Below are 15,684 nucleotides of genomic sequence, written 5' to 3'. Positions count from 1 at the left end.
GCACTCTTTATTCTAGAAGGAAATCGTTCGCGTTCATGTCATCATCACAGCTCACAGTTCTTATTCGTGCTTCCTGTTCGTGTTCATCATCTCGAGTGGTGCTTTCTGTTCGTGTCGTCTCCCTCGTCTCTCTCCCTCCTCGCGTCTCAGCAATAACCATCAAAGAGAGTTTAATTTATCTTTTGTAACCTTGTTCATCTTTTTCAAGTACAGAATCTTCTTCTTCATGCAAGGATCTTTTATTTGTTCTTTATTTATTTTTCCTAAACTATGTTTGTGCTATAATTTATTGGCATGAAGGTTTGTGCTAGGTTTAAAAAATTTTGTCAAATAGTTGATTCATTGCTGTTAATCTTATTGTTGATTGGTTTGTGATACTAAATAGAATATATGGTTCTTTGAAATGCAATGTCATTAAGGAAGCATAACAAGAGGTTCTTTGATGATTACTGCAACACTCAAAGCCCTTTGAAAAATGAAAGCAATTCTTTTTTGAAATTGGAAAAGGCTTCTTTTACCTTTTGATCAATGAATATATAAGACAAAGGCTATGGTAGATTGAATCAAAGGTTGAATGCTGAGATTATAAAATAGAGTTGTGTTTTTTTCTATTGATTCTGTTTTCAGTCATATGCTATAACTTAAAATTGTTATTGTTTTTGGGACTGCATTATGAAAATTTGGATTTGATTCTTGTGGCATAAGGATTCATAAGGACTGTAGAGTAAACACACCAGTCCCTTTGCTTTGTATTCTCATAGCTTGTTCATAGAATAGAACAGGATGTGGAGGAGCATGAATTGCTCCAGAGAAAGACTGAAAAAGTAATAGTTACAAGCTAACATGTTAGAAACAAATAATAATTATATAACCTCTTTCCAATATGACATATTTTGGGGTAATTAAAAAACTAAAAAGGGTTTGAATAAAAAGTAATAGTTTGGTATATGAAACCTGTGGTGGGAAGAGTTTATATCTGGTTCCAACTTTGTATGTTGTTGTCCCACAACTCACGAGATATGAAGGGTTTTATATAAAGATATCAAAATACATTTTAGAGAGAAAGAGAGACAAGAGTAAAAGTTATTAGTCTCTTATTTATTATTCATTGCAATAATTAAAAATGAAGAGTCTGTAATATTGGAGCATAAATTTGACAATTCAAGGCTGTGAAAGAATACTTATCTATTTACTGTTGCTACTTACTGCATTTCAGGTGTAGTGGATTTACCTGTGAAGAAGTAAGTAAGCTTTCTTTGCTTTAAACCCTTGTGTTAAATTTCTAAACTGTTTGACTAATATTGTGATTCATCCTTCATCTATTTGGCAGTATCTTTGTTTTCCTTGCGTAGCCCAGGATCGGATCGGAGGTGATCTAATAAAACATAATAATTGAACTGAATGAATGCAATTATATGAGCCTATGTATTATTAATTCTCACTCGAGCCATTAGGTGGTGATGCCATATATATCTCCATCTATTTGAATGTTGTTAATTAGTGCATGGATATATACATGTTTTAATATTTTTTTAGCTAAATAGTAAAGTCTTCTAGCTAAATATTTTAATGTTTTTTTTTTTTTACAGAATGGATCCCAAACAGAAGATGAGAGTTATTGCCTGCTTAATTTTACATTTTGAATTAATGAATGACCTTATGGTTAAGTTGTTGATGATTTGCTATGTTTTGATTAACTGCAATTGAAAAAAAAAAAGAAAAAAAAATGGAATGATAGTTACAATAGGCAAGTAATAAGGAATGTTAGTGTCGATAGGATTATTTATTTTAGTGATCTAGCATGTATAGAAAACACAAGAATGGATAGATGTGCCTTTCATGCATTGTGTAACATGCTTAAAAGGGTTGGAAGGTTAGAACCAAGTAGGAATATGGGTGTGGAAGAAATGGTTGCCATGTTTTTACGTATTATAGCACATGACGTCAAAATTAGAGTAATAAAGAGACAATTTGTGAGATCTGAAGAAATAATTAGTAGGTGGTTTAATGATGTATTGCTTGCTATTTTGAGATGTCATAATCTCTTACTGAAGAAACCTCAACCATTTAGCCAGGATAGAATGGATGAACGATGGAAATGGTTCAAGGTAATTTATCTTACTAATGTTATTAAATCTAATATGCTTGGTGTACTTTAGGATTGAGTTAATTGATCTTTTTTTTGGATTTTAGAATTGCCTAGGAGTTTTAGATGGTACCCATATCAAAGTCAATGTCCTTGAGGCTGATAAGCCTAGATAACGAAACAGAAAATGTTACATAACAACCAATGTGCTTGGAGTGGTTACTCCCGATATACAATTCATCTATGTATTGGCGGGTTGGGAGGGTTTAGCTGCGGATTCTAGGCTATTGCGAGATGCACTATTTCGCAATGGGTTTAGTGTTCCCCAAGGTATTTTATTGAGACTTTAGTATGTTATCAAAGTAACCATTTGATCTTTCATTTAATTTTGTTCAATTTTATATGTTACACTAGATCATTACTACTTATGTGATGCTGGATACATGAATTGTGAAGGATTTTTGGCACCTTATAGAGGACAAAAATATTATTTGAGTGAGTTTAATCTACATAATCAACCTCCCAAGAACTTTTTAATATGAAACACTCACAAGCTAGAAATGTCATTGAAAGGGCATTTGGAGTATTGAAAGCAAGATGGGGAATTTTAAGGGGAAGGTCATTTTATCCTATTAAAACTCAAGAAAGAGTTATAACTGCATGTTGCCTTTTGCATAATCACATTAGAAGAGTGATGGTTGTGGATCCTATTGATGAGATAGTAGATCAAAATATGTTTGGAGTAGATGGGCGGACGATCTACCATATTGAAACGAGCGATGTTTAGGGTAGATAGAGGGATCAACTTGCACAAGAAATGTGGAACCAATGGAGGAGAAGACATCATACACGATAATTGTGTTCATTTTTCTATGTATGAGGTTGTCTATTGTAACATTGATTTCATTTTATTGATGTATTTGCGTTTTTGTACAAGAGTTATGCATGTATGTCTGCTAGTAAATTTTAACTTTTGAGACTTCTCTGTAACTTTAATTTGGATAATAGTAAAGCTTTTTAATACATATATGGTTGGAATCGTTGAGATTTATTTTATATAAGTTCAATTATGGATTATGAGGTTTTTACTGGGGTATCCTCTATCAGATTTGTCCAGGACTTGGGCAAGTATCTTGGAGTTACCCTTAGCCATTCTAGGGTGACTCGTTCAGCTTTCAATGGTGTCCTGGATAAGATTCGGAGTAGGCTAGCAAGCTGGAAAGGAAGTTTACTCAATCGGGCTGGTAGGCTCTGCTTGGTTAATTCTGTTGCTGCTGCTATTCCCACGTACCAGATGCAGGTCTCTATTTTTCCCAAAGGAATCATTAGTAAATTGGAGTCTATGATGAGGAATTTTCTTTGGAAAGGACAAGTTGATGGAAGAGAATTGAATCTTGTTAGTTGGAAGGTACTGGTTACTCCAAAAAAATATGAAGGTTTGGGGATTAGAGATCCTTATTGTGTATATTGCTCTTTTTGGGAAGCTAGTTTGGACTTTTTTCCAACAGCCAAACAAGCTATGGGTCCAATTGTTGGATGCCAAATACCGATCATCTTTATATGACTGTTTTAGTTATCCTAAGAACAAGGACTCTCCCATTTGGAGGTGTCTTTGCAAGGCTTGGGAAGTGTTGAAGGATGGGTTTGCTTGGTGTATTGGAGATTTGAACAAGAATTTTTGGTTTTCTAGCTGGAGGAGAGAAGGACGGTTATCTAATGAGATGGATTATGTTCACATTTCTGATTCGAATCTCCGGATACATGATATTTGGTCGGTTGGTAGGTGGCATTTGGATACTCTTTATTCTCCTTTATCTCAAAATTTGAAAGATAATATTCTCTCTTACAATCCAGATGAACAAGCAGGTCCGGAAGTGGGTTGGTATTGGAGTGGGTCTGCTGCCAAAGTCTATGACTCACGCAATGGTTACTTGTGGTTGTGTAAGCAGCTGTTTGGTTGGGAGGAGCGGGAGAATTGGCTTTGACTTTGGCGTCAGCTTGTTCCGGAAAAGTATAAATTTTTGGCTTGGTTGTGTCTTAAGGAGGCTCTTCCTACTGCAAGTTTTCGCTTTAGAAGAGGGATGTCGTCATCGGATAGGTGTCCAAGATGTCTTTCTAGCCAGGAATCAGTTTTACATTGTATTCGGGATTGTCCAAAAGCTCAGCTTGTCTGGCATAGGTTGGATATTTCTTGTCATCCTTTGGATTTGAAGAACTGGTTCTTGTATCATAGCAGAGAGCATCCGTTCAAGTTCTTTTCGGGACTTTGGTGGATATGGCGAGCAAGGAATAATGACATCTTTAATCCCATGAAACTTGGCCTCCGGAAAAAGTGATTTGTCTGGCATTAACTTCAGAAAAGGAGCTTAGGAATATTTTTGAATTACAACGTATGTCTCTTTCCTCTACTCTAAATGGTTTTTGGAATCCCCCATCTATTGGTACTTTTAAGATTAATTGTGATGCTAGTTATTTTGGTTCGGGTGATAGTGTTGGTTTTGCTTGTGTTATTAGAGATTGTAATGGGAGCTGGCAAATGGGGTGTTTGGGAATGATTGAGAGTAATAGTATTCTTCAAGGAGAATTGTTTGCTATTTGGAGAGGATATCTCTTAGCTTGGGATGTGGGTCAACGAGATGTTATTTGTGAGACGGATTGCGTGGAAGCATTTAATCTTGTTACTCAAGATGGTTTTGGGTTTATTGATCCACTGGTGCTCAAAATAAGAGATATCATGCATTGGAATTGGCGGGTTGACTTTCGTTTGATTATGAGAGATGCAAACACGGTGGCAGATACTATGGCAAAGATGGCGATGAAGTTACAACTTTCGCATGTGGAGCTTCTTTCACCTTGGGAGGAGTTTAAGAGTAGTCTTGAATGGGACTGTCCCTCTATTTAGACAGTTCCTTGTTTTGTTTGTTTTGTTTTTCTTTGTTTAATTTATTTCAGTCACCAAAAATTATGGATTATGAGACGAATTATGAATTATGGAATTTTTGAAAATTTAGATACGTATTTTGCGTAAATTTTAATTAAACATATTTAATATTAGGGGTATTTTAATAAATTTAAAAAATTTAGAGTCAATAATAATTTAACTAAAGATATTTGTTATTAGGGATATTTTAGTAAATTTAAAAAAAATTAGAATCAATAATAATTTTAACTAAAGATATTTGTTATTAGGGGTATTTTAGTAAATTTAAAAAATTTAGAGTCAATAATAATTTAACAAAAGATATTTGATATTAGGAATATTTTAGTAAATTTAAAAAATTTAGAATCAATAATAATTTTAATTAAAGATATTTGTTATTAAGGGTATTTTAGTAAATTTAAAAAAAATTAGAGTCAATAATAATTTTAACTACATATTTATTATTAGAAATATTTTGTAAATTAAAAAAAATCAATGTAAAAGATATAATATTTAATTAAGTTTATATTTAATTTTTAGTTATTAATATTTTAATTTAAATGATTAAAGGTAATTTTGACATATTACATAATATGACCAAGATATTTAAACTCAATCAAACAAAAATTGAATCATTCCTAGGATTATTACATAATATTTTTAGCTAAACAATGACCATCTTGAATAATATGAACAACCACCAACCAAATAAAAATACACTACATTATAATTTAATGCTACTAATTAAATTTAAGATTAATTTACTCTTTTAACCCTATTAATTCACATTGTTCACACATTATTTAAAAATGTTGTTGATTACTTATATTTTTCCAATTTTATAACCAAATATGAGAATCATATATTCCAAATAACCTCATTCTTAGGTATTATATTCATAAAAATAATATTTTTAGTAATAAAATTTAATCTTTGAACTACACACACCTGATGCTATTAATTTAGGGGAGCAATCCCCAAGCTATTTGCAGAATTACAATCAACCTTCTCTTTGTTAAAAGACTTGGTTGAACCTTTTTTTTTTATTAACCATCAAATAATGTTAATATGTTATACAAGCATTTCAGAATAATTATTGGGGTAAAAAATCATTATAAGCCAATACCATTTAGAATTGACGTATATAAGCCAAACTGAAAATCGTTTCAATAATGCGCCAGATGCTATATTTATATAATTCGAACCAGTGTGGTTCGAACTGCATATGATAGTAATTCGAACCTGAACAGTTCGAATTACCAGTTGATTGTTCTTCATAAATCGAACCAGGTTGGTTCGAACTAAGAATGCACCTAATTCGAACGCGTTTCCAAGTAATTCAAATTTGACTATTAAAAAATTAATAATTTATTAAAAAAATTTTATTAAAAAAATTAAAAAAATATATTTTATTTCATACATTAAAAAAAGCTAACAAAATATTTAATTACGAGACTTCTTTAAAACATTTGTGATCTATCAATTCGAATTCCAGACAATACTCTTTTGTCCATTTTTAATAGCTCATGAATATTTTTTAATAAATTTTTTAATAAATTTATTTAAATTATACTACAAAAAACATTTTATCCTATGCAAAATAATTTAAAAAGAATGGCTTAAAAATGTTAGGAGTACTATAAAAATTTGTAATGTTCTAATAACTTAAGTAAATACATGCATGTACTCAAATTTTAAATAAAATACTCTACATAATCAATAATAATTTAGAAATGAAAGAAAATATTTTATTCCATACAAAACAATTAAAAAATATATTTTGTGAGAATAAAATATATTTCATAACATATTTTAAGCCATTTTTTTAAAAGATGTTATGAAAATGGCTTAAAAGATATATTTTATTCTAATACAAAATATTTCATAACATCTTTTAAGCCATTTTTTTTAAAAAATGGCTTAAAAGATGTTAGGAGAATAAAATATATTTCATAACATCTTTTAAGCTATTTTTTTTAAAAATATATTTTATTCTAATACAAAATAATTTTATGCCATTTTTTAAGCCATTTTTAAGCCATTTTTTTTAAAAAATGGCTTAAAAGATATTATGAAAATGGCTTAAAAGATATATTTTATTCTAATACAAAATATTTCATAACATCTTTTAAGCCATTTTAAGCCATTTAAAAAAAAATGGCTTAAAAGATGTTATGAAATATATTTTATTCTCACAAAATATATTTTTTAATTGTTTTGTATGGAATAAAATATTTTCTTTCATTTCTAAATTATTATTGATTATATAGAATATTTTATTTAAAATTTGAGTACATGCATGTATTTACCTAAGTTATTTTATTTAAATATTTTTTGTAGTATAATTTAAATAAATTTATTTAAAAATTTATTAAAAAATATTCATGAGCTATTAAAAATGGACAAAAGAGTATTGTCTGAAATTCGAATTGATAGATCACAAATATTTTAAAGAAGTCTCGTAATTAAATATTTTGTTAGCTTTTTTTTAATGTATGAAATAAAATATATTTTTTTTAATTTTTTAATTATTAATTTTTTTAATAAATTTTTTAATAAAATTTTTTTAATAAATTATTAATTTTTTAATAGTCAAATTTGAATTATTTGGAAACGCGTCCTGTGTGTAATTCGAACTAACGTTGTTCGAATTAGGTGCATTCTTAGTTCGAACCAACCTGGTTCGATTTATGAAGAACAATCAACTGGTAATTCGAACTGCCCAGGTTCGAATTACTATCATATGCAGTTCGAACCATACTGATTCGAATTATATAAATATAGCATCTGGCGCATTACTGAAACGATTTTTAATTTAGCTTATATACGTCAATTCTAGATGACATTGGCTTATAATGGTTTTTTACCCTAATTATTGCATAGGGCAGGCATGGATTACCAATACCAAACTCTCTGCTTTTGGCATTGACATTGGTAACAGAAAGCTAAGTTGAAGTATTAGATCCCATTTATTTTGAGCTTGTTAAATTAGTTGTAACTAATTCCTTGTATTTAGATTATAGTTTTGTTTGAGCAAATTAATAGAAAATACAGTTTCGCTTTATCCTCTGTTCTCTCTGTTCCCTTTTCTCTGTTTTTCAGCGATTTTACTCCATTGTTGCCGATCTCTTTCTACAATATTAGTTAAACTTAATGGTATGAAAATGACATGGCTAAATAGTAAATACACATTTTGATCTCTATAAAATCATTGCCATTCAAGTTTTACCATTAGAAATTTAGCTAACTTGGTTGAATACAACGGAGTCCTATATACACTTTAGCATAAAATTAAATGTATGTTTTGAATTGAAGCTAAGTGTCTCACAAGACTTAAAAACATAGAGATTACTGTCAAGAAGAAAAAAGGAAACTAGGGAAGAATAAGTATAGAAAATCAAAATTAATTAATTTAATATTAGTTAATTTTTTATTATTTTAAATCGTAAAGTTATTATTTAAAAAGTTTTTATGTTTTAGAGTTTAAAATTTAAGATAAAATGATAATTTTAAAAAAGTTGACTAATATTAAAAAAGAATGGCTCCGAAATTGAATTTATTTTGAAAATAATTTGTTCCTTATTGCTCATTTAGGTAGTGTTTGGTTGATGTCCATGTCTCAATGAGACATGGACACGGTGACACATGTCTGTTGTTTGGTTTGGTGAGACACAAATTTTTGATGGACACGGGAGGACACGAATGGACACGGAGACACTAAATTTGTGTACCTCCAATTTGATGAGGCACTGAGACACAACTTGTGAGACACTAATTTTTTACTCTTTTACCCTTATTCAATTTTTAAATTTTTAAAATTTATCCTCTTATCTCTTCAAATATTTCTTTTTTTACTTTCTCTTTTAGATTTTACAACCAAATTTGTTCTCCCATTTTTTTCAAAAAAAAATTATACATTTAACTTTTTATTTATTTAAATTTTAATTAATCTTTGATAAATTTTAGGCTTTGGTTTTCTATTTTTTTAAAAAAAAAAACTGTATATTTAATATTTGAATGATAATTTGAGATGATATTAGAAGGAAAAAAATACGAAAAGAAATAAAAATTTAATTGTAATGACATATGTAGCATTTGAAGTGATGGGTGTGTAGTGGTGTTGATAAAATTGTGGTTAAATGAAAGATAATTCAGTCTTTTTCAAATATTTGTGTCTTGTTTATTTTTACCAAACACAATACATAGACACAAATATTTTATGTCTATGTCTTTAATATCTGTGTCTTTGTGTCTATGTCTCATCGTATACATCAACCAATAAAGCACATGTACGGTACAACATCATCATCATCATCATTATTAGGGAAACACTTACATACATATTAAATCATATATAGAATACAGAGGGACATTGATTATTACAAAAAAAAAAAATAATAATAAGAAGAGGAACTTGCCTGATTTCTTCTCTCTCAATTATTATTATTATTATTATTATTATTATTATTATTATTATTATTATTTTATAGTTTTTTTTGTTTGTATCAGAATATTCACCAACCCAGAAGCTTAATGAGTAATTCTTTGAATACTGTAGAAATATAAATTATAAAATAGACGATCCTCCCAAACAAAGTCCATTTTCATCTTATGGGGAGAATCGAGCCTGGGAGAGATGGTTTTCATGCACGCTGAAACCGCACTTTGAAAGGCACATTGCTAAGAGCTAGACGATGCTTGCCCCAATTATTATGATCTTTATATACCCCTATATCCATACATGGATGTCTACAACTAGGGCACACTTTCGGACAATAAGACAACTTATAATCATCCTCGTACTTCTCAATCCTGAACCAATTGCTAATAGTGTTGGCACCAGGGTTTCCTAAAACACCATTAGTCGTCACAAACCGCTGTCTAGTCGCATAGTCATAGTCTTTGAGCTTCCACACCATTGACTCGCACCTTGAATCATATGAGAACATGATATTGAGATCGGTGTTAACACGAACAACGCCTTTTTTAGCATTAACGGGTTGGAACACTACAGGCAAACCATGAAAACCATCTATGGTCGCAACGTCAAGGGGGCATGTCTCGTTACCTGTAAAGAAGGCAAGAGAGATCCCAGATAAGTTAGGTGTGGCAGAGATGATGTTGTAATAATGAGAGCCGGCTCGAACAATCTTGCCGGACGTGTCAATCACTTGCTCGGGTTCACGATTAGTTGCACCGAGCAGTGGCTTGGTGTTCAAGGCAAAGAGAAGGAACAAAGCAAGAAATAATGTGGTCTTTAACATTGTTTTGTTGTATGAAGTTTAATAATTTTGTGTGTTTCTTGTGACTTGTGATAGAAGAAGATATGTAGCTTGAATTTATAGGGTTAAGATAGGTCTAGTTCTGTGGACGGGCAAGTTTAAATGTGTGCAACGATGAACATGGATTTCATTTTTCAGCTCATACAATTTGCTATATTTAAGAAAGAAACCTACTCAATTTTATAAATAATAACACGTTATTTAATGTACATTTATAATGTCCATAGAAGAGAAGCCCATAGTACAGTTTGTTCATTCAATTGTTCAAAGCTTTATTGCTAGTTTGCTAGCGGGCTAGATGCATGATGCATGTGATGTTAAGAGCATCTTCAATGATTTTAATTTTATTTTATTTTAAATTTTACATAATATTATATAAGTATTTATGGAATCATATATCATACAAATTAATTTAAAACTTAATAATAAAACTTTATTTCATTTTATCAATTTAACAACGTTATGCAACAAGGTTATAATATTTATTTAATGAGTTTAATAAATATACAAATAATAATATTTTATTAATTTTTTTAAAAAATAATACAATATCTTCTTATTAAAACGAGTATCATTTCAAATATTATATCTAATACAAATTTTAATTCCAAGTCAATTCAGTTACAATTAAAAACAAAATCTCGTTGAAGTTACTCTGAGGTGCAATTTTTTTCCGATAATTAAAAAAGATTGATATCGAAATAAATGAAGCAGATATTACAACATCTAAAGGTACACCTACTCTATGTAACAGTGCTTACAATTTTTGTTCTATCGTATCCCTTCCTAAAGGTGTACATGATCCGATGTGTCTCGAAAATTTGGTCCGGTTTCAAATATTTTAGGATTAATTTGGTATAATTTTATTAGATTTAAAGTTAGGTAAAAATCTTAAAAATAGACCTAATAATTATTTCAGATCGGGTCTGAATTAAAGTAAACTCGCCTTCGTCCGCCCCATGTGCACCTTAAGAAAACTAGAAAAGGTATATATGTTTTAAATTAATTTAAATATTATATTATATTAATTATAAGCTTATTTTTTTATTTTTAATTATACTTGTTGAATTAGAAAATAGATCAAAAAAGCATCAAATTATAATTTATGGACAAATTCAAATTTAAATATGGATATCAACTTTTCATTAACAAATTTTTTCTTTATAAATAAGTACATCATTTATAAGTTTTTATATAAATTATTATTAAAACTTTAAAGACCTGATTTTCACTCGATTTGGACCCGATAATTGTGGCTCAAAATGTTTAGATTTCATTGGATTTAGGGCCGGATTAGGGTCTAAAAAATAGACCCGACATATATTTAGGACTGGATTTAAGTTAGGACAAATTCGATTTTACCCGATCTATGAACACCCTTATCCATTCATTTGTTCGATTTTACCCAACCATAAACACCATTATCCCTTCATTTGTTTTTTTTTTTTTTTAAAAAATATTGAAATGAAAGACGTAATAGTTACAAAAAAGAGTTGTTGTAGATATAACGATTCATGTTTTTTTTATTAGTTTAAATTATTTAAAAAGTAATTTTATGACATAATATTATAATTTTATATTAAAAAAATTTAGAGTTTGATTTTTAATGAATTCTAAAAGAAAAAAAATATAGAGGATACTCCCATAAAAACGCGTAAAACATCTTTTTATAAAGACATTTATGTATCGTATTATTATTGGACGTATTAATGAACTGGTTATTTTTGAATTTCTTAACAAACTATAATAAAACCGATTTTTTTATAACAATAACAATAAACCCAATTGTTATTAGATTGGGTCGAACCGATCAATTTACATAACTCATTGGATCATGGTTTTTTTAAACAAAAATCAAGGATATATTTGTCTTTTTAACAAAAAATTTAAACATGATTCGATTTAGATTGTGTAAATCGATTGGATCAAATTGGGTCTAATAATTATAATACGGACAATTAGATTTATTATTATTGTTATAATAAATCGATTTAGTTCTGATTTATTAAAAAATAAACTATTAACCGATTTAATAAAAATGTCAAATAATATTATGACACATATAAACATCTTTAAAAAAAAAACATTTTTAATGTCTTTATCGAAGTAGTCTCCAAAAAATATAGTATAAAACAATTAAAAAGATAAAAGAATACATATGCAAAAAAAATCATTAAACAAACTCAAAAAAAGTCATTGTTTGAGAGACCATGTCAAAGATATATATAACTATTTATATTATCTCTTTTATCATTTTAAACTTTTAAAACGAGTGATTTTATTGGGAGAGTGAACAAAATAAAGAAAATACGTTGCTTATTGTTTATTATTTAATTTATTTAGTCAACGACAAGAAGTTCAACTTGAGTAATGTCAAGGACAAGTTGTACATGATAAAAATTATTCATCAAGATCTAGGCATATTTATACATAGGTTGAGCTTCACGCAAGTTGAAATCGAACTTTGAATGGCACATCACTAAGGGCCAAACGCTTGCCATATTGGTCCTCATATATCCCAATATCACTGCATTTGTGGTAACACTTCTTGCAAACACTTGGACAATAAACCAACTTATAACCATCCTCGTACTTTTCAATCTTGAACCAATTAGCAACGGTGTTGCTACTAGGGTTTCCCAACACACCATTGTTAGTTGTCACAAACCAATGCCCGGTTGAATAATCATAGTCCTTGAGCATCCACACCGTGGACTCACAAATTGATTCATATGCGAAATAGATGTTGAGATCAGTGTTAACACGAACAACGCCTTTTTTAACGTTAACCGGTTGAAACACCACGGGTTGGCCCCGGTAACCGTTTGGATCCGATGTTGTAAGCACAACATCAAGAGGGCATGTGGATTCACCTGTGCTGGTGAGGGAAAGGCCACCTACATTAGGAGAAGTAGGGACAATATAGTAATTTAAACCGGCTCGGACGACCTTGCCGGATGTGTCAACCACTTGCTCCGGTGCAGTACTCGCTGCACCGAGGAATGGTTTGGTGGTCAAGGCAAAGAAAAGGAATAGGACAAGTAATGTGTTCTTCATTGTTTTATTATGTGAAGTTTAATATTGTGCTTCTTGTGACTTATAGTGATAGGATTAGAGAAGATAGTGTATGTGAATTAATAGGGTAAGGATGGATATATAGTTCTGTGGATTAGTGTGCAATGGGATGTATAGTCAATGATTTCAACTCATACTAATAAAACCACGTACGTATATAAATAAATAAAACCACACGCTTATGAATATCTGGTTTTTGAAGTTTGTTTGACTGGCATAATACAATATATTAAATAACAAAGTGTAAAGAAGAAAATTTATGGAAAACAACTCTCTTATATTGGTTATATATGAAAAATTGGACTCAATCGGCCAAAAAGAAAAATCAGTACAAAAATTGACTAAAAATCGGTACTTACAATGTACCAGAGGGCAGTGGCAGTTGAATCAGTCTTTTCTAAAATAAATCATATTTTAAAACATATATTTTGTTATATCTGATTTAATTCTAATTGAACATGATATATATAAGCATTTTGCAGTTCAATTCCCGGGTCAAAATTTTCAAAAGTCAACTTGAGCAAATTTGCATTATTATAAGGACACAGACTAAAGCACAAGTAGTGCATTGTTATTATTTATTACACATTTATTCACGTGAAGTTGATAGTTGAGAGATGTAAGATGAAAATTTAATCAAATCAATTAAATTATCTAACAGTTCTTATTTATCAACTTCACGTAAAGTTAACTGTAACTGAGTTTCTAGCTTTATATATTCCTTAAGATTTTTAAGTATAGTTATAATTAGACATAGGTGGAACTGATCATCATCACTTCATGCACGATAATGAAACTGAACTTTGAGTGGCACATTGCTGAAAGCTAGACGCTTACCCCACTCGTCTTCATAAATTCCTAAATCGCTGCATCGGTAATAACAAGCATTGCAAACACTTGGACAGTAAACCAATTTATAAGCATCCTCGTACTTCTCAATCTTGAACCAATCTGCAATGGTGTCAGCTCCAGGATTCCCTAAAACACCATTAATGGTAACAAACTGCTGTCGAATTTCATAGTTATAGTCCTTGAGCCTCCACACTGCGGACCCACAATCCGTATTATACGGAGAATAGATATTGAGATCTGTGTTAACACGAACAACACCTTTCTTAATATTAACAGGTTGGAACATTAGTGGAAGGCCTTGGTATCCATCCACAACCAGGATGTCAAGAGGGCAATCGTCGGCGTTTGTGCTGGCAAGGGTGAGCCCGCCGGCATTAGGGTATGTAGGGACAATATAGTAATTTAAACCAGCTCGAACCATGTTACCGGATGTATCAACCACTTGCCCGGGTGCAGGAGCAGCCGCACCAAGCAGTTGCTTCCTACTCAAGGCAAGGAGAAATAAGAATACAAGCAATGGCATATTCATTGTTTTGTTTTGTGTTAATATTAATTCTAGTAACAATTAATTAACTAATATATATAGGGTGATAATAATGGCTCCAGTTCTGTCACATCTCTGTGGACTGGTGGGTAATGATGGTCATTTGTTTCAATTTTTCAACTCATGCAATTAGCCATTAACTAAACACTCACTTAAACCTAACGGCGGATAGCTTATATATATATAAAAGTCCAGCTACACATCCAAATTTTTTTTACAACTAAATTTAATCAAGTTAGCCTAAACTCAATAAAAACTACTTTTATTATATCAGTATCTAAGCACGTGCTTCACTAATGCAAACTCTTCCCGTTCCTTCTTTTTCTTCACGTTATTTTTTATTTTTCTTCGCATTCCTTCTTCTTCGTCTTCGTATTCCACCGCCTTTTTCTTTTTCGCGTTCTTCCTCCTTCTTCTTCGCATTTCTCCTTTTTCTTCTTTGCGTGTTTTCTCTCAATCATCGTTCTTTTATCGCTATTATTACTGCGTTTTTTTCCTTTTAATTGAGGTTCATTTGAATCAAAAAATGAATTCGATGTGTTTTTGTTAATGATTGAGTCTTTTTTACTGCTTGTTCAAAACTGAACTAATTTTGGTTTATTGGTGTGTTAATTGAGGTTACGTTCATCTGATATTGCTGATAAGTATTGACCAAATTTTTTATTCCTTAAGTAATTTCGATTTATTTCTTAGTTTAATTGAGGTTCATTTGGATCCAAAAATGAATTAGACGTGTTTTTGTTGATGAATTTTGAGTTTTTTTTACTGCTTGTTCAAAATAAACTAATTTCGATTTATTTGTGAATTAATTGAGGTTCACTTGATAATGCTGCTGTTAAGTATTGACCAAGTCTTTTATTCCTTAAGTAATTTCGGTTCATTTCTTAGTTTATTTGAGGTTCATTTGGATCCAAAAATGAATTTG

The 15,684-nt window shown here is 30.3% G+C and overlaps 3 protein-coding genes across 3 annotated transcripts; all 3 read right to left on the bottom strand.

Annotated features, from left to right (window-relative positions):
- Positions 1 to 9,036: 9,036 nt before the first annotated feature.
- LOC112747261 (kunitz trypsin inhibitor 5-like) lies at positions 9,037 to 10,303 on the bottom strand. Its single transcript, XM_025795222.3, has one exon. It carries the CDS (start codon positions 10,268 to 10,270, stop codon positions 9,650 to 9,652), a length of 621 nt encoding a protein of 206 aa, XP_025651007.1. The 5' UTR covers positions 10,271 to 10,303; the 3' UTR covers positions 9,037 to 9,649.
- A 2,284-nt stretch (positions 10,304 to 12,587) lies between these two features.
- On the bottom strand, positions 12,588 to 13,406 carry LOC112751526 (miraculin). Its single transcript, XM_025800686.2, has one exon. The coding sequence runs from the start codon at positions 13,343 to 13,345 to the stop codon at positions 12,731 to 12,733; it is 615 nt and encodes a 204-aa protein (XP_025656471.1). The 5' UTR covers positions 13,346 to 13,406; the 3' UTR covers positions 12,588 to 12,730.
- Positions 13,407 to 13,912: 506 nt separating this feature from the next.
- Positions 13,913 to 14,747, bottom strand: LOC112747260 (miraculin-like). Its single transcript, XM_025795221.2, has one exon. The coding sequence runs from the start codon at positions 14,742 to 14,744 to the stop codon at positions 14,142 to 14,144; it is 603 nt and encodes a 200-aa protein (XP_025651006.1). The 5' UTR covers positions 14,745 to 14,747; the 3' UTR covers positions 13,913 to 14,141.
- Positions 14,748 to 15,684: the final 937 nt, after the last annotated feature.

This window comes from Arachis hypogaea, chromosome 15, assembly GCF_003086295.3.
Source record: "Arachis hypogaea cultivar Tifrunner chromosome 15, arahy.Tifrunner.gnm2.J5K5, whole genome shotgun sequence".
In the NCBI taxonomy this organism is placed as follows: Eukaryota; Viridiplantae; Streptophyta; class Magnoliopsida; order Fabales; family Fabaceae; genus Arachis; species Arachis hypogaea.
The sequence above is the reverse complement of the archived record's forward strand: the minus strand, read 5'-3'. Positions and strand labels throughout refer to the sequence as shown.